The 18,443-nt window shown below is 35.4% G+C and overlaps 1 protein-coding gene across 2 annotated transcripts in view; it reads left to right on the forward strand.

Moving 5' to 3' along the window:
- Window positions 1–2,164: 2,164 nt before the first annotated feature.
- LOC134845465 (uncharacterized) overlaps window positions 2,165–18,443 on the forward strand; it is a 28,434-nt gene continuing 12,155 nt past the window's right edge. Inside the window, exons 1-5 of one of the 2 annotated variants that reach the window (XM_063862354.1) lie at window positions 2,165–2,452; window positions 7,152–7,297; window positions 9,169–9,375; window positions 10,474–11,462; window positions 16,994–18,339. In XM_063862354.1, coding sequence (XP_063718424.1) covers window positions 2,270–2,452; window positions 7,152–7,297; window positions 9,169–9,375; window positions 10,474–11,462; window positions 16,994–18,339 — 2,871 coding nt within the window. In that variant the 5' untranslated portion in view covers window positions 2,165–2,269. Of the gene's footprint in view, window positions 2,453–7,151; window positions 7,298–8,285; window positions 8,317–9,168; window positions 9,376–10,473; window positions 11,463–16,993; window positions 18,340–18,443 lie in introns of those variants that run through there. The other variant, XM_063862355.1, reaches the window with a different exon arrangement.

An 18,443-nucleotide genomic window follows, 5' to 3' on the forward strand; every position in this document is an offset into this window, starting at 1 on the left:
TAGAATGTAGTTTCTCGTGAACCATTGGGACCCTCAAGCTGTCCGCCTTTCCACCGAAGGTTCACTCTAAACCAGTTCAAATAATAATCCAATCGAGTGATGACAATCCAGTTCTCGGGAATACGCTTGTCTCTGTTTCAGATGGGACAGCTCTACTCTTGTTTTATTGTGACAGAAATTGCGAATAGCAATTTTCCACTGTTTTATCAAGCAACTTTCCCGCGATTGTTACTCGATTGTTCTCATTTCTCTTTTTCGGTTTTCAGTTATCGCGAGAAAATCGTGCATGACAGGCTCCATTCGAATTTTTGAAAAATTAAATTTCACTCCAAAATTAAGTGCTCTTGCTTTTCTCAAGGTCAAACTTCCAAATATGACCGACTGGCACATAATGTTACAACACAACATGCTTAGTTCACCAGTTGAATTCTCTAGTCACTCATCAATTACTACTGCTTGGTTATTTAAATACAAAATTCCATTTTTGATATGAATGTTCTTTTGATCATGTTGGTTTGTATCTAATAACTCTCTTCTTTTTTTTTCAGAAGTGTTCGCTCTTTCATTTGCTCTTCTTTAATTAAAGATTTTGAAACAAAAACTCGATAGGCCTTATCGTTGTATGTTGGTTCGAAAACTTTAAGCATTGGTGCACGTGCTAATATTTTATCAGCCGTATAAGTATTTGAGAACTTACAAAGAATTTGCCTTGCTCAAGGGTTTTGTGAATTGTATTTGCCAAGCCTAGGGAAACAGGATATATCTTCTTTTCCCACACCCAGATAATGTACAACATCAAATAACTGTTTTTCATCGTGTTCAAAAACTTCTTTTCGGTTGGGTTTTTTAGGGGCATCGCTTATTTCAGGCAAACCGCTGAACCTTAACTCCAGTGAATATTCAGTATTATTTTTCACAATTGAAGAATACTTAGCTTCGGGTTCTATGGCAGTTGGTGTCAGTGCCGTCACAGCAGACTTAACACTCTCCACTGTGGCCTTCAAGTCTGCAATTTCCTTGGTGACCTCTGCGGAGATGTTGTTTTTCAGTAAGTTGCATTGCGCTGATGGAAGGCATGTGTCACAGAAAAACATCACATTTTTGGTCCTCGCCAAGAATTTGTACTCGTCGTTCTAGTATTCAGCACACCCACCGTGAGTCCATCTTTGGCAGCTCTCACACAGAATCCAGTTTTCTCCATTTGGTTTGGTACAAACAGTACAGCAATCACTCTGTTTGGATGCCAATCTATTCCTCGTCTCAGGCATTACGTTATATGAAACTATTTAATAAGTTTATCGAAGAAGTTTATGAAACTATTTAATCAGTCGTTTTAGAACCTAGCTTTATTTTCCGTCGTTATTTAATTTCGGGCGAATGTTACAATTTTAACCAGCGAAAACCGTATGATACGTCTTGTGTATTTCTAACCAGGGAAAACCGTCGTTCAGTGGCCGCGATAAATATAATTGTCACGTCTTTTTGAACGAGTTTTTAAAACTCAGCATGTAAGTCCTAGCTGCTGATTGCGACAGCGAGGTGAAAAGATGAAGGACTAGTGCCGTAATTTCCGTTACCATGATGTTTTTGGGTGGCCAGTCAATGAGCAGAATAGTCTAGGAGCAGGAAGTGGGAGTAAGAGCAGAGAAGCCGACAAGTTTTAATCTGTACAGACTAATCGATTAAAACAATTATTAGAATCAACAGTACTACCTAAGAAATGAATAATTTATACATTTAACAGTAATTTTGTCAAGCTTTTTAAATTGAATTTCAAAAAAAAAAATTGATCAATTTATTCAGAATATAATTGTTTCTTGGGTAAAATTGGCAATTCTAATACGTGTTTTACCGATTAGCTTATTAAAGTGAATATTTTTTGGTATTACTGCTCTTGGATCTAGACCATTCTGCTTTTTGCTCCGCCTGCGATAGCAACATAAGGAGTGTTAGTAATATGATCTTTTTGTTTCAATGTAATTAGCTTTGTGGCAGTCGATTGAGCTATTAACTGAATTGGGATTTCGGTTATGCGAGAAGGTTCCATAGTTTTTTTTGTAGTTCCGACGCCGTTTAATAGTTATTAGTCAATATATCATCAACTTTCGATCTGATTAATCAAGGCTTTGCTGCTATGCGCATTCATTCATACAATTTTTAGAATAGTTGACTAATTCAAACTAGTGGTGGATATGATCAGTTCATTCTCAAGTTAGGAGACGAAATAAAGTTCGATAAAGATGGTTTAAAATCGCATTATAAGTTGACAATGGTCATGTCTAAAATGGATCCCTCTGAAATCTTTCGAAACGATAGCGTTGAAATTGCGAGAACGCGGAAACATGCTCCTGGGACATTTGAGAAGAAAGAAATTACAATTTATGGTGACAAACCATGGGGTTTTACCCTGAACGGTGGACTGACAGGGTTTCCATCACTCATCGTGACTAAGGTAATTCTTAGTCTAATTAAACGTTGATAGCTCATTCCAATAGCCTCTGCATTCATTCTTACCCGGTACTACAAATCCGGCCAGCACCTGTTTCTTGCAAAATCGAAAAGTTATCGATTTGAAAAAATTGTTGGCCTATCATTTGTAAAAAGAATTGCATCTCGAACTTAAAACACATTTTATGTCATATTTTCATTCACAAGTAAAAAAAACTTGAGCGTTATTGATCATTCGTCTTGATTTCCGCCGGCTCATATATCGCTTTTTAAATGCATAAATTTTTTTTCTGGTTCGTTTTTTTTGTCTTTTTTATTGACAAAGCATGTTTTTTTTTCAGATTGAATAGGCAAATAATTTAGGATTTATCCGCCGCAACAAATGGCATCATTGAATCATTGAATTGTGAAAAGACAAAAATTATCAATTGCTTCTGAAATTTACTGCAATAAGGAGCTAGAGTTTTCTCTGAATCTTCGGGTAGAAATTGTGAAAGACCTAAAAGATCTAAAGCTGTTTGTGGATAACCGACTTTTGTTATTGAATCATATATTCAACGATTTGAAAATGATCTCTGCGAAAAAACATCAATGGTAAAACGTTTTCGACATTATGTCATCATCAGTAACTAAAAAATAGCAAAATTGTACAAATTAAAAGCACATTAAAAATAGGAAAACTGGAAAGCAATTAAAATGCTCTAAAGGTTTTTGCGGCATCTTGTCCAGAATACTAACTGTATTCCATTGCAAACATTTTTAAATACAACAATTCAGCCATAAAACCCGTTATTGCTCTGAACATTGAAAATGGGTAGAAACTTTGTATTCGGGTGTATTTCCTCCTTAAATATTCAGTTTTCTTCCTATTTGTTAAGGAAGGCAAACTCCTTTATCAAACATCGGAAGTGTCAAGGCCACGAAAAACGTGATTGAATTCTACTTTCGATGTAAGAATTTAATTTTCAGGTATCTCAATAAAGTAATAAATTTACTCACTGATCCAGTTTTATCAAATTGGGTTAATTTGGTCAAAAAAGTGTCAATCATTAATTGTAGAATTTGAAAGAGCTTTAAGGCCATCTATTTTCTTCCATTGGAGTCCGAAATGTTTTTATGAAAAAAACAAGTCAGTGTTCTTTCAGTTTACTTGGGCTCATTGACTCTTTTGCAGCTTTCTGTTGGTTATGCTTTTGTAATTGATTCTATTTGTTTTTTACGCAGATGATGAACGTGATCAAGAGTCGATGAAGGTAATTAAGACTAATGTAAGTCTTAGTAATTTTTTTGAGCTTTTTCAGAGTGTTTTTGAATGCATTTATGTATATGCACAGGCGCGGATCTAGGAATTTCTCGAGGGAGCTGGGGCGGATTTTCAAAAAATGTTGAAATTTTTCTCGGTTTTATGAAATTTTTCTCGGCCTGGAGTGACCAAATTTTCTGCGCCGCAGGCGACTTTTTCTAAAACGCCAAAAAAGACGTTTTTATGCATTTTTTTATGCCCGCTCCCCCCTTCAAAATTAGTATATATTGGCGCCTTTAAAAAATTTTTAGGGTCGGTCGGCCAAAAATGGTTTCTTAAAAAGTTTGGGTTGGCAGGGAGTCGAATCCCTGAGGGAGGGGGACGTCCGCCCCCTCCCCTAAATCCACTTCTGTATTTGCACCTTGTGAATTCAATTTAATTTCATCAACTGAAAGATAAATAAGTGGCACTCTTCAAGTCGAAGAAACGTGAATGATCCCTAGTTTCGATAGTGGAATGAAAATAGATTTCCCAGCGGAAAGAATTTTTGCCTAATAATCCAGTTTGCTCAAAATTAAGTAGGTTTCAAGAATGTGTCCATATATATTTTATTTTTTTATTCGTAAGTTCAAAATTTTAAAAGCCAATTTTTTTTCGTTTTCCTTGCATTTTTTTAAAACTTTTTTCCAACTGTCTCTTGGCTATGTTGTATCGTAATTGGCTATAATCAAACGTTATTAAAGTAAAACATTTTTCTCAAAGAACTCGTTGTGACTCGATTTAAATATTGCAGCTCAATTTAAGATATCTTCAAATCAGCATTGAACCAAAGGGGACACTAAAGGGACGGTATGATAACTGGATAGCGCCTTAATAGTTTCTGGGAATCGTAATGTGATGAATGGATTTTCCTGGTCAAGAGTCGATGAAATTAATTAAGTTTCTAATATAGGTTCTGAGGATTTTTGTCTTGAGTTCCTTCAGAGTATTTTTGAATGCATTTATATATCTAAGTCTTTTGTTGAGTTCAATTCAAATTCATCTACTGAAGATTGGTAAATTGCACTCTTCAAGTTTAAATCGCGCGAAAAAACACGAACAACTAGTTTCGATGAGGGAATGCATGTAAATTTCCCAGCGGAAAAAAATCCGTCGTTTAATTCAGTTTTCTCAAATTGAGCTTGTTTTTCAAGAATAGGTCTATCATAAAGAGTCAGTTTTTTTCTGTTTTCTTAGGTTTTTTGACTCTTTTCCAACTGTCTCTTGACTATGTTTTAAGTTTGTCTACCGAAGCTTTGTTAAAGGGTCTTAAAGATTTTGAAAGTTCAAAAAATCTTTTTGGTGATATGTTTTTTTAGGTTCTATGAGTAGATTTGAAAACTTGCTGAATTGCAGTATTCAGATTTGTCATTAATTCATTCTGTTTTCGTTTATTGTCATTAGTATTCGTTTATTGAGTTCTTAGTTCAAGGAAACAGAAAAATGGAATTGTTGCCAGTTTCTGCTTTTAAGACAAGGAGCTGAAAAGTGTTTCTGAAGTTAAAGATCTTGGAGTAAAAATTAATGATAATTTAAATTGGTGAAACCCGGATTTCAAAGCTTTTCGAACTTTGTTTTTCTTCTCAAACACCTCTAGCAGTTAAGAAACTAAGGTGAATAATTTTGTTTGCATCTTTTTTTTTGCCTTGGAAAGCTGTGAACTGAAAAGGTTTGAATATTAAAAGCTTTAACAGTAATGCAATTTTGTAGCCAAAATACTGCGGAAATTACAAGAACCCGCTCAAAAGCATAAACTTTGCTTCCTCCGTTTCATTTTGAAAGCTATTGTAATCTTCACTTCTGAATCGATTCAAATTCATTTCATTGACTTGCTGAATTTTATTGAAATTATTCTTTTTCGCGCAAAAGTTCATGAAAGATTTAAAAAAAAAACAGTCTTGCTTAGTACTTGAAGTGTTGATCACATAGTTAGCTGCACTGCAGGTAAATGAACACCTGTTCTTTTTGGAGTGCTCATAAAACAAATTTGAAGTGTGATAAAGGTAATAAATCAGCTACTGGCTCGCTTGCCAGGCTTTATAAATAAATACGTATTTCATGGAGCCTAGGAAATTAGACGATAAGCAAATTAGACAAGACCAACAAAAACGAATTTAGATGTCGATGCAAAATTACAAATATAGGAAATTAGACGTAATTGTATTGTTCGTGTCTGAAATTTGTTTACTGACTACAATTAAAAATAAATTTCGTTGGAGCTTTCTTAAATGCAAATCGTTTTTTCATATGCCGCATTTCTCATATTCCGCTTTTTTCACATGCCAGAATTTTATAATTTATGCATTCCAAAATATTTTAAAATACTGAGATTAACGTTTTATAAATCAATTGTAATGAATATTTTGATATGCAATGGGATCATATACCATTTTTGTAATTATGAAAACTTGTTTTAAGCAATAAGTTTTGTTAGCTCTTTGCTTTCGTCTAAAATGCTAGTTTTGCATAAACAATTTAACGTCTAAATTCGTTTTGTTGGTCACGTCTAATTTCCTAGCCCCCTTTTTTCATATTTGCATTTCAATTGCATTATTATGTTTAGCTAAATATCTGATATGGTTTAAATCTGATGGCTCTAGCTTTAGCTTAGTGTCTTTTTAAGAACCTTTTTTCTTACCTAAATCGCAAGTGAAAGTGTTCACTTATTTGGAAATTTCACTGTAGCATTGATAATTGCATAGCATCTGTTCTCTGCTTTAATGTGACTAGTGTTTAATCTTTTATCTACTATTAAGCGTCCGTGGCTGAGTGAGTGTGACTCTTAATCTCAAGGTCGCAGATTCGAATCTCAGCCGAGTTTTTGCTAATCGAGGCTTATTTCTACTTTTCTTAATGCACTTTTTAAAGCTGCTTTTTGTCGTGCTCTTGCTAGTATTTTCGAAGCACAGCTTTGCCTCTGTGTACAGTTGTTTTTCAAATCAATAGTTTGGTGTCATTTTAAGAAAAATCGACGATGTTGCAAAATCATAAGCTACTTAAGAAAATTTTGAAACCACAATTTTGGCATGTGGCTTTTTAAAAGAAAAATCTAACAAAAAAATCACATGGTCAAACAGTCGGGTGGCTAATGAATGTTTCAGCTGCTTTAAACGATATACGACAAAATATACAAAAAACCATTATTGTCGCGACCCCCAAAAGTTTTTTTTTGCGGTCCATCTTTTCATTGAAAAAAGGACCGTGGTACAACAAACCTTACGCTATTTGTATAATTGTAGACTAATTGAAGATAAGGCGGTTAAAGAAAAGAAATTGCTTAGTCAGCAAATTACACGTGACCGCTGCGTGTGAATAAAATGTGGAAACACAATTTATGCAGTTGTAATTTTACGTTTTTAATGTTTTTTTTTCATTGTACATCAATAAACTGGTTGCATAATTTTTCTTCTTCCTGTTTCAGGTGAACGAGACTGAGAAGGCGCATATAAGTGGACTCGAGGCGGGTGACATAATAGAAGCAGTTAATGGGGAGCAGTGTAGAGAGAGAAAAGCAGCTGTGCGTTTGATTCAACACTCCACTGGTGTGCTGCACTTAACTGTGGTCAGGTCAGTTATCTAGGACCTCTTGCACTCCTGGCACTGTAAAATACCGCGTAAAGTTTTTTTATGAATCACTAACGTAGTGAATACTCTTATATAGGTGTCAAAAGTAAACTCATTAGCGTCTATCTCTTGCATAAACCCTCTGGTCGAAAATTTCGACATATCAAAACTGAAAATCAATATTTGCCTAGAGGAATTGGATAACACAAAGCCACGTAGACCTGATAGTATACCACCTAACTTCCATACAAAAATTGACTGTTCCGATGAGCTCATACTTTCATACTGAAATTGGCTGTTTTTTAATGAAAATTTGTTCAAGCTCAATTTTGATCTTAGGGTTTGTCTTTTGATTTCTTTCAAAGTTCAGTTTATTTTTTTAAAAAGGAATTCAACATCCATTATTGAACAGCAAGACTGTAAAGGCCACTTCTAGCTCCAGAATTAAAACAATTAAACAACCGCTGATGTATCTGCTTTATTGGTGCTAGTTATTGAATATTGTTAAGTGACCGTCGGGAAGATGCGACGAGGTGGGATTCTTAATCACGAGGTCGTGAGCTCGATTCTGGAACATATCAAAAATTTATTTTTTGTTTTTCAACGTTTCCTTATTTCTACTAGTGAGCGTTGTCGCATATTACTGAGTCAATTTTTTCCTTAAATTGAATTGCTCATTGATATGGTGGCTCTTTCGCAGCAATGGCATAATATCTGGTTTATTTTTGCTGCATTAGCATTATATCTGGTTTACTTGTCTTCAATTAGCATTATATCCTGGTATGCGATTTATTAGTGGCTAGTGTTTAACGCTTATCAAGCGCCGATGGCGCTGGGACGTGATACTCTGTATCTCGAGGTTGGGAGTTCGATTCCGGTGCATATCAGAATTTTTTATTATTACTTTTACCCTTTTAGGGCTAATTTTGCCTTTTTATCGCTTGTGATTGCGAAGTGCAATTTCGCTTCTGTTTAAATGTTTTTTTTCCAGAACGAATTTGAAGTTGAATGGTAAACGGAAGGTTAGTTTTGATATCATCAACCAAAAGTCAAACAGTATTAGTAGTGTAAATGGGAAAGTAGTTTGCAGTATCATATTAATTCAATTGATGAAATCTGACAACTGTCAACTTTGATGTAATGTTTTCATTGTATCTCTTGCTGATAATCATTTACTATAGCAACCTGGCGAATTCACGTGCTCTTAATACCGACCTCTTTCGTCCCAGGTACATTTTAAGAAGTTTATGGCCACTTCAAGATTCCATCCACTCGCTGAGGTTTTACACGTTTACATAATGAACAACCAGGCAATATTGTTTTTCGATAAACCATCTCTGATTAGCGCATTACTTTAAAAAATTTCTTTAAAAAACATTTAGGTTTGCAGATTGTACAATTGTGTAAGGCTTGCTGTGGAAGTTGCATAGAATGTTCCGACCATAATGATTAGAGTAAAAAATCCAAAAACTGAATTTAGGAATAAATATTGCACGCTTAAATATATGTTTTTTTTTTCTAGTGAAGGGCGATCAAGTAGCGTGCTTATCTGTCAAATGAGAAATAATAATAGCTAAATTAATTTAAAATTGCAGAATAAATGAATTGGTTGTTCAATCTTTTTTTTGTCACAAGGAAAATAAGTGTCATGTTAATCTTAAAAACTGAAAAATCAGACCAATTTTTCTCGATACAGATAAATTGGCTTTTATATGATGACACTTTTGACCCCGCTACGAGCTTTCTTCGAGAAAGGAAAACACACTGTACGCCATAGTTCGTTTTCACTTCGTCAAGTGGGCGGAACGAGGAACTTATTTTATTTTATTCGTGATAAATCATCAAAAAGCGGAACTTAAGAGTTTACACTTTAGGTTCCCGAATAGATCGAACCTCGTGGAAGAATGTCTGCAAAGTGAGCAGCAGAATAGTGTCTTTTCTGCGTCATCAAACAGTGCCAATCTCCGTGTGGGGTTTAAACACTCGGTCACTGGAGTGAACTCTCGTCGAAGGGCTCAAGAGCAAAATGCATTTGGAGCTCATATGAGGCAGAGTAGATCGGCTGGCGACCTGAACACTCTGTAAGTCAACTTCAAACGTCATTTGAACCAGTTTAGTTTGACCACTTAAATATCACTTGCCGTTTGGTCAAAATTTTGTCAGTGGTTCGAGGCCCGTTGGTATTATTGATTGTCGCTTGGGTTTGAGATAGCATTTTCTGGCCTTTAATTGTTAATAAAAACGAGACTGCTCGTATCAGGGCGAAGACTTGAATGTCCCGATTGCTCTTTAAGGTCTTTGGAGTAGTGTTCGCTTTTAAAAAATGGGTGACATTTAACAAAAATTCAATTCAAATTCAGTTTTTTTTAAATCACCCTCACACACGCTTTGTAAAGTAAAATTTATTTATTTAGCTTATAGCGAAATTTTAAATAGATCAAATAGCTCGCATCAATTTAATTGAAACGATTTCTAAGACGAATTAAATCTCAGCTGACGCCCAAATTAGCAATTTTGAAACCCATATAACTTAAAGAAAATTAACCACAGGTGAAATATCTTTTTAAATTTCAGCACAGGACAGCAATACCTTCTGAGTGATATAAAAAAGTTCCGTTTCAAAATTGCTAGTTAAAAAGTCGATATTTGTTTGGAGAAAAAAATCACCTTGGGCACAAATATTCCGTCGTTGTCTTCGAAAATGGTCAGAACAATGAAAGGATAGTTTTGATGCTTTCATGATTCTGACGAGAGATAATTGCTGCTTCTAATTATTTTATACAAATAGCTGAATTGGTCCAACAGCCCGTTGGATTGGGCGAACTGGACTACTAAATACCAATTTTCGTACCAAGACTGTTTGAGCACAGCTGTTAACTATGTCAATTTAACTTTACGGCTTTTATTTTAACTCGATTACTATATCGGCCCAAATGAGCTTTTACAATCGTAGCTGTTTTAGTTGAGAACAAATTTCTATCGAATGAAAAATTTGAGAGATTACTATTTAGTTATATCATAATATAATGAATACATAAAACCGTGATTCGCGCAGTAATGACGGATTTATTAAGCGGACCTTACCATTTTTTTGGGTCAATCATTGATTATTTTCGACGTAAAAGCTACGATGGCATTTACACTGTGAATGAAAATAATATCGAGGACCTTTTTTGTAGCCAAGAAGACGAAAATCCTCATGAAGATTACCCGGTTGGAAATAATCGCGTGAACGGAAGACATAACAAGCCTGATATGTATAAGAATAAATTGACTCAGGGAAGAATATCTAGTCTGACAACAACAGAACAAAAGTCGATTGTTGCAGCAGGCGATATGTTACGCCCGAGTAATTCCCCACAATGGAGGCACTCAGTGGCACCGACCAAGAACAATTCCTCAGACTTGAAAAGCGACGCTAAAACGTCGATTGGCGATCGATTAGAAATAGACCAGCAGAAATACCACGTTAGATCGAGGAGTGCTTACGAACCGCCTCTGCAATCAGCGCTGAAGTATTCGTTCACCGATAAAAAGCAAAGACAGGCTATTGAAAAAGTGGAAGAAAATCACAGTTCATCTTCAAGTGAAGATGAATATGACGATGAATTCATGGCTCCGGCCTATAGTGTTTATCCGAGGCGCCACAGTTTGGGCTACTCACTAGAGATTGTCCAGAAAAGCGCAGGATCTTCCGATGTTCTACCCACATGTAGAGTCTTTGATTCAAAATCGCCGCATCAAATTTTAGTGCCAGAAGATTATCTTAAACGAAGATCAGTTATTGTAAAAAGTGACTCGCCTTCAAGTTTATTCCAGCAATCGCAATCAAAGCGAAATTTAGAGAAAAGTCGAAGTTACGAAACCTTTACCCAATTTGAAGACCAAGAGTTTCAGCGACCAAACCAAAACTATTCAAAAACTATTATTCAGAAATCTAATTATATCGAAAATGGTGCTAGCGTGAGCTCTTATGGTGACCCTAAGTTTGTAGAAACAGAAAAAATTTCCGACCGGGATTTGAATTGTGGACCTCGTGCTCCTATGCCACCAACAAGGAGGAGCAGTATGAATGCAGTGGCGGAGCTGACGCAAAATGGCGTGTGGTCGCGGAACACAAGGGCAGTTGCCAAACTTAACCATATCAATAATGCCAGCAATTTATTAAGTAAGTAACTCTCCCTTCTCTGTAATTCACAACTGACGCGAGTTATAGCAATGCGTTCCTTGTTTCTAAAATGTCGATAAGTGGGATTTTGACATAAGGTATTATCCGTCGGTAATACGGTATTATTACATTTCGTATCAAGAAGTAATCTAGTGAAACCAAGTATATGAAGAAGTTTGTTTTCGGTATCAGCACAGTTCTTTGAAAAATTTTGGTTAGTTTTACTTTTGATATTCGCTCCGATTGCTCGTGTGTTAAAATATGAATTAGAATGCGTCTGTGTTCTGCGATATGGAAACCAGATATGGAAATATAAATTAGCGTCAATAAGTGTAGTTATTAAGAAAAAATCACCTTTTCCTTTCTCGCCAGAGGAGAAGAGAGTTACCGTCAAAAAAATCAACCAGCTATAATACCAAAATGAGGGGGCAAACCTTCAAGTTCATCAATAATCAAATAAAACTTGATCATGGTGAAAAAAAACTTGATCATGGTTATTTCTATTAGTGCTCAAATTTTTGTGTTATCGTGCTGAGCTCATGTTTTGATTTCGGGGAGTATATCCTTCAGATGCAAATCCACAAAATAACAGTAGGAAAAGCCAGAACTTTGTGCATCTCGATTTGTTTGAAAAAGGCAAGAAGCTCAATATTATAGTTTTGGAAATTGTTTGCTTTGATAGCAACTGTCGCAATTGATTATGGTCAAATAACTTCTTTGCTTCCATTTTTTCTATTAGTCATTGATTTAACTGCAGTATGATCAAGATGACAGCTCATGAGCTTCATGGTTATGACTGACTGCATTTTTTTCTTCCGTTCCATTAATCAGACACATCAAAGAAAATTTCCAAACACGACGGCTAGTCCAAAAGACAGCATAAAATTGCATGCTCTACAAATTAGATTGAACTACAAATAAATAATGATCTGACTTTAATAGCAAAAAGCAATGGAATCGGAGAAATCTGTTGGAGGAGAGTCGGAAACTAAGATTCGGGCATAAGTTACGATTAATTTTTGTTACATAAAATTGAATGCGGCTATAAAACCAGCATAAATTTGGCGTTATTATGATACGATGAACGCAGTTCAAACTCTTATATAGGTCGTGATGATCTTTTTTGGAAATAATTTCAAAAATGGAATTTAAAGGTCCGATTTCCCAGCAAAAAATTACCTATTAATCCAGTTTTCTCAAATTGAATCAATTTTCTCATAAAAGTTTCAATTGTTAATTTTTCTAAAAAATCAAAGAGCCTTAAGGCCATATATTTTTGAATTTGAAATAGGAAAGTTGAAATTTTTTTTTTTTTACAAAAAACAACTCAATTTTTTCCTGTTTCCTTCCATTGACCATTTTCCAACTTTCTGTTGGCTATTTATTTTTTTCGGGATCAGGTTCAAATTTCATTTTTTGCAGTTTGACTTTTGAATTTTTTCAGTTCAAAACAAATTCATTAGCTAAAAGGAAGGCCAAGTTTGCTCTGGTTTTGTCTGTGCCTTCTGTTAATGGATAAATTCAAATATATTCTTTCTCAGTTTTTACTCATGGTTTGTCTTTTGATTTTTTCTACAAATAATGAACGGCAATGATCACTCTCCACTATCAAAAGTGCAAATGGCGCAAAAAACTGGATTGAGTTACAGTTGTTAATTAGTTTATTATAACTCAATGAACGTAGTGAAGGGTCTTTTATAGGTCTCGATGATTTTTTGTTGAAGGAAAAAGTTACATTAATTTTTTTGCGGTTTGATTTTCATTTCTTTTGACGGTCAGTTCATTTCCTCTGTTGAACGAAAGTCAAACTCCACTATCGAACAGCAAAAGTACTACGGTCACAAAAAACGTGATCGATTTCTAATTTCGAAAGTGTTTTCCTTTTTAATTTTTAGATTTTCCAGCAGAATAAAAATTTAAGATATTGATCCTTTTTTTCCAATTGAGTCGAATATATCAAAAAGCGTCAATCATAAAAAGTTCTCAAAATTCAAAGAGCTTTAAGGACATCTGTTTTTTCCGAAAGTCGATGTTAGGTTTTTTCTGTTGCTGGCTTTGGGAATTATATCTACTGGAGTGGCCTCGATTGATTTTTACCAGAAAAAAGTTATGATTTCGGAACGTGAAGTTTTGAACTGCATTTTTTTGACCGTTTTTTAGAAAATTTTTGACATTTCTTAAAAACTACGCTATCAAATCTGAAATGAAAAGTTCAATCGAAAGAACCGGTTGCGAGCATTTTTCCTACAGATGTTACGTTCGTGGGGAAAATTCCAATATCTCAAAAAAAATTTTACTCTCCTTATTTTAGTAGAGAAACAACTGAGGTTCTGGGCAATGTCCTATTTTTGAAATTACCAAATAACTCATTTGATGCCGCTTCAGTAAAACGAATTTAAAAAGTTTCAAAGAACTACCTCCAGCTTTAGCTGGGCCCCTAGTTATGTTTCATCGAGACTAGACAAACGAAATTTTTGTTTCGCCTAGTTTTTTAAACATTTTTCTTTCTTTTGGACTTTTTTATGTTTGTGCTGTATCGCAAATGGTGTGAAGCTCCGATTGGCCTCTATATGTAGCATGCGCTATGTTCGTTTAGTTTTGTCGCCAACTTTTAAGAGCAGGAGCTTGAATAAACGCATTTCAGGGTTTGTCAGTCAGCAGATAAAAAGAAAATACTTAAGCCCAGTTTTCTCTAATTTGGTTAGTGTTTTTTGATGTTTCAAATCATAGACGATTCGCAAAGAGCTCTGACCTTATTTAATTTTGTCTTCGAGATTCAAAAAGCGTCAGGTTGGCAATGTTTTAAAGTTGGAATACTATTTGATTCTTTTTTGCAACGGTGTAGGTACTAGAGATCCATGAATTTTTCTGTAGAATGAGTTTTCTCGAATGATAACTGTGTTTTAAAAAAATGGGTCATAGTTGTTTCCTGTTGAAAAAAGTTGTATAGATTTTTTATCAGTTTTCTATGCCTAATTATTTGCATACGTTCTCTAATAGTGAAATATCTGCAAAAAGTTACAGGTCTGACTTTTAGTTTTAATAGTGGAATTTGTTTTCGGTATCCCCAACAGAATATAAAATCTAGATGTTGCTCCAAAATTCTTAATTTGGGTTAATTTTATTTTTTTTAGCGCTTGCGATTAGCAAGCGTTATCAAATCGGAATGTAGACGTTTTTCGGGTTAACAACTAATTTAACCAGTTGCCGGCCTTGTTTCCGCTTCATAAGTTTTTTTTTCAGTTGCGAAATTGAATTTAAAGTCTTGATGGGCATGTTTGCCTAGAATTCTGGTTTGATTAACACGGGTATTATGAAAATGTTTGGGATTGATTTTTAAGAGTAATGAACGTAGTGAGTACTCTTATATAGGTCTTGCTAATTTTTTTTTCAGGAAAAGTCTTAAAATTTGTTCACGCTCAATTTTGATTTTTCGCGGTTTGACTTGAGATTTATTTTTAAGTTCAGTGCATTTCTTTTGTTGTGACCGAATTCTATTTTCGAAAATGGAAATTAATTATCAGATTTCTCAGCGAAATAAAAGTTTTACCTATTGATCCAGTTTTTTCAAATCATTGGGTCAGTTATAACAAAAAAGTGTCCATCATAAATTGTTCTATAAATTCAAAGAGCTTTATGGCATCAGTTTTTATCTTTGAAATTCAAAAGTTGATGATTTGGGAAGAAAAAACAATTCAGTGTCATTGCGTTCATTACTCTTTTCCCACTGTCAGTTGGCTACGTTTTTAATTTATTTTGAGACGCTTTGGAAAATTTTATCACTTTTTCCAAAAAAAAGTGTTTTTTTCTCCAAAACCTTCCTAGCAATTTTCAAAAAAGGATATCCATAGAAAGACCGCCTACATTCTTTGTCTACAGTCTTTGTCTATAGTCTTCCACAAAGTCTGGGGGATTATTTGACCGATATTTTTGGTTTTTTCTTTTCCTCGGAAACTAACCTCTTAAACCTGAGGTTGTGGGTTCAATGGAGATAACGGGTAGTAGAAAGCTCCCCTGTATTAGTGGCCACACACAAAAAGTTATCGTCCTCCGAAAAGTCCATTTTTTGAGCGTTTTTTTTCTATTACTCCTAATTAATACCCCCCATATCTGAGATTTTGGGTTGAATCCAAAGAACGGATTGATAGTAGCTTTTTTGCAGAAGCGGCTACGCCCACTTTTTTTCAACTGAAAAAAGCGATGACCCAAGATAAAGTCAAAATTTTGGTTTTTTGACCGTTTTTTGAAACTTTTCGCAAACTAATCTGTCAAACCTGTTTTTTTTTTTGGGTTCAACCGAAATACAGGTTGGGTGAATCTCATCTGCAAAAGCGGCTCTGCCATGTTTTTTCTAAATAAAAAGTTGTTCTTCTCGGAATGGTCAACTTTCTGATTTGTTGACCGATTTTGGACTTTTCTCCATAACTATCCTGACAAATCTGATATCATAAGTTTAATCAACACAACAGGTAGTGGTAAGCTTACATTTATAATTTGCTACGCCCAGTTTCGTTTAGAAAAAAGTTATGGCCTTCAAAACAGTAAAAGTTTTGGAATTTTGACCGTTTTTTTTGAAAACTTTTGGACTCCACTCGAAAATTACCGTGTCAATGCTCAGTGTTCAATCGAGAAACCCGATTTTGAAATTCTTCTCGTCTTTACCGGCCACGGCCTGCCTTTAGCAGAAAAAAGTTATGGAATTCGCTTGAAGTCGTTTGAATTTTCTTAAAATTTACCCTATAAATCTGAGATGAAAATTTCAATCGACAAAAGCGGATGCGCAAATTTTTCCTGCAGAAGTGGTTACTCCTTAGTTTTTGTAAGAGAAAAGTTGTGTCTTTGGTAAAATTTCACCCCTTTTACTTATTTTAAAAAAACAACTAAGGTTTTGGGCAGGTCCAATTTTTGAAATTACGCGTTTCGTCACGCATCAGTACAAATTCAAAAAATATCAAGCCCGTACCTCCAACTTTAGCTGTGCACTAGCTGTCCTTCATCGAGACTTGCGAAAGATTTGGTTCACCATTTTTTTTCTTTTTTTTCGACTACTGCTTTGTATGATTGTGTTGTATAGCAAGTGGTGCGAAGCTCTGCTTCGCCTCTGTGTCTAAAAAATTTTTTCTTTGGAACTCAGTTAAAACGACTGATTTTTCCGAGTTTTAAAAAGAAGATTTGAATAAATTTTTCATTAATTAACCCAATTTAAAAAAAGGGAGCTACATCTAGGTTTAGTACTCTGTTGGAAATACTGAAAATTAATTTCCACTATTGAATTAGGGTAATTTTATGAAAATTTCCTCCAGAAAATTTGTCTTTGAAACACGGACAAATTGGTCGTTAAAACTATCTGTTGACTTTTTTTGTTTGGTTTTCAGCAAAATAAATTATTTCGGCTCGGAATTAGTTGGTAATGAGTTTAAACAGTTGTTTTTACTGCTCACAATTTGGCGACTGAAATGATTTTTATTAACATATTGCCAAAATGTCTAAGGTTTTCATGTTTTCTTTGTTTTTATCCAAGCTCTTTTTAGCTACTTTGAAAGAGCGCGATTATTCAACCGATTTGTCCCTCAAAACAAGAATTGATAACAACCTCAAAGTCAGCGAAGAGCTCAATGATTCCTGGATCCGACCCGATCCCATTATTACAACACGAAACTGTGATCTGGACAAAGCCAATAACAACTACTACATATCAACTACCGGTGCTTCCAAACAAAATGATAAATCAAAATCAGAAAAAGCATTTTTGGATTCGCTTCCAGATCCGAGCCTTCCGCCGCCAATTCCAGCGCGAGAGTCTTCCAGGTCCATCAACATTGCCAACTATGCATCCAATCTTGTATATCCCGAACAAAAAATCAATAACCTAAGTACTTTAAATCCGCCATCTTTAACAAACACGTCTGATCAAGTTGAACCTTCATCGACTAAAATTTCCCAGCTGCCTGTTACTAAGAAAGTAATTGTTGTCGACCCTTTGAACTTCTCGAAAACGAGTCCGAGTGAAACAGCAAGGAGCAGCCTTCCGAAAAAGTCAGATTACTCGCCATTCCACAAACCGTTGCCGAGTTTACCTCCAGAGAAATCACTGTACGCGAGACGAGGAAGTGAGTCGCTCCTCCACTTTACAAGACGAAGCTCGGAAACCGAATTCTGTTCTGATTCACCTGATGATCCGAAAAGTGAGCAAACTAAATTTGAGCAAAAATTGGATCGAAAAGTGACAAACGCATACAGCGAACGAGGTGAAAAGTTTCAATCGAAAAGCGTTTCTCATTGCGACGATTCGCCGACAGGTATTGACCAGGATTCTAAGCGTATAAATGTCTCACAATCGTGTGATCAAAAAGTCTTTTCTATAAATGCTAATGAGCCATCAGAAGTGCCAGGTGGTCGAAAGAGGATCCCACAACCTTTTCTATCGTCGACACCTTTACCGGGTGAAATGGAACTTCCGGGGCAGGATTTGGAGCAGATAGTACAAGCTCAAGCTGGAATATCATCAACGTCGCACAATAACCAGTACTTCTACAATCGAAGGAATTACTTTTTGTCTCGAAATGCTGGAACTGTAGCTAATTCGGGATGTAATTCGGTGTCGGATAAACCGCCATATCAAACTAGGTTTCTCTCAGATCCGTCGAAACTGAAGGAAGCTTCAGAGGAGACGGTGAAAGTTCGCTTCGGTAATCGGTCGGATCCCCAGCCCAATATGGTTGAGAGAGCGGTGAGAGGTGGAGTAAAAGGATTAAACGACAGCCACGTGACCAATGAATCACTCATATCTTCGATCGGACCAAACAAGTCGCGGCTCCTCTCGGGTGACCAGGACTCCAATGGAGGCCTATCATTCATCGAATCATCATCTTTGGAGGTTAGCGTAATTGATATGTAATTATAATTGCAATTAGCAAATCATTAGTTGAGGCAAGCTATTCAATTATGGAACTAATAGTTTCGTTGTTGTTGGTTCGATTT

The sequence above is a fragment of the Symsagittifera roscoffensis genome, chromosome 5 (assembly GCF_963678635.1).
Source record: "Symsagittifera roscoffensis chromosome 5, txSymRosc1.1, whole genome shotgun sequence".
Lineage (NCBI taxonomy): Eukaryota > Metazoa > Xenacoelomorpha > Acoela > Convolutidae > Symsagittifera > Symsagittifera roscoffensis.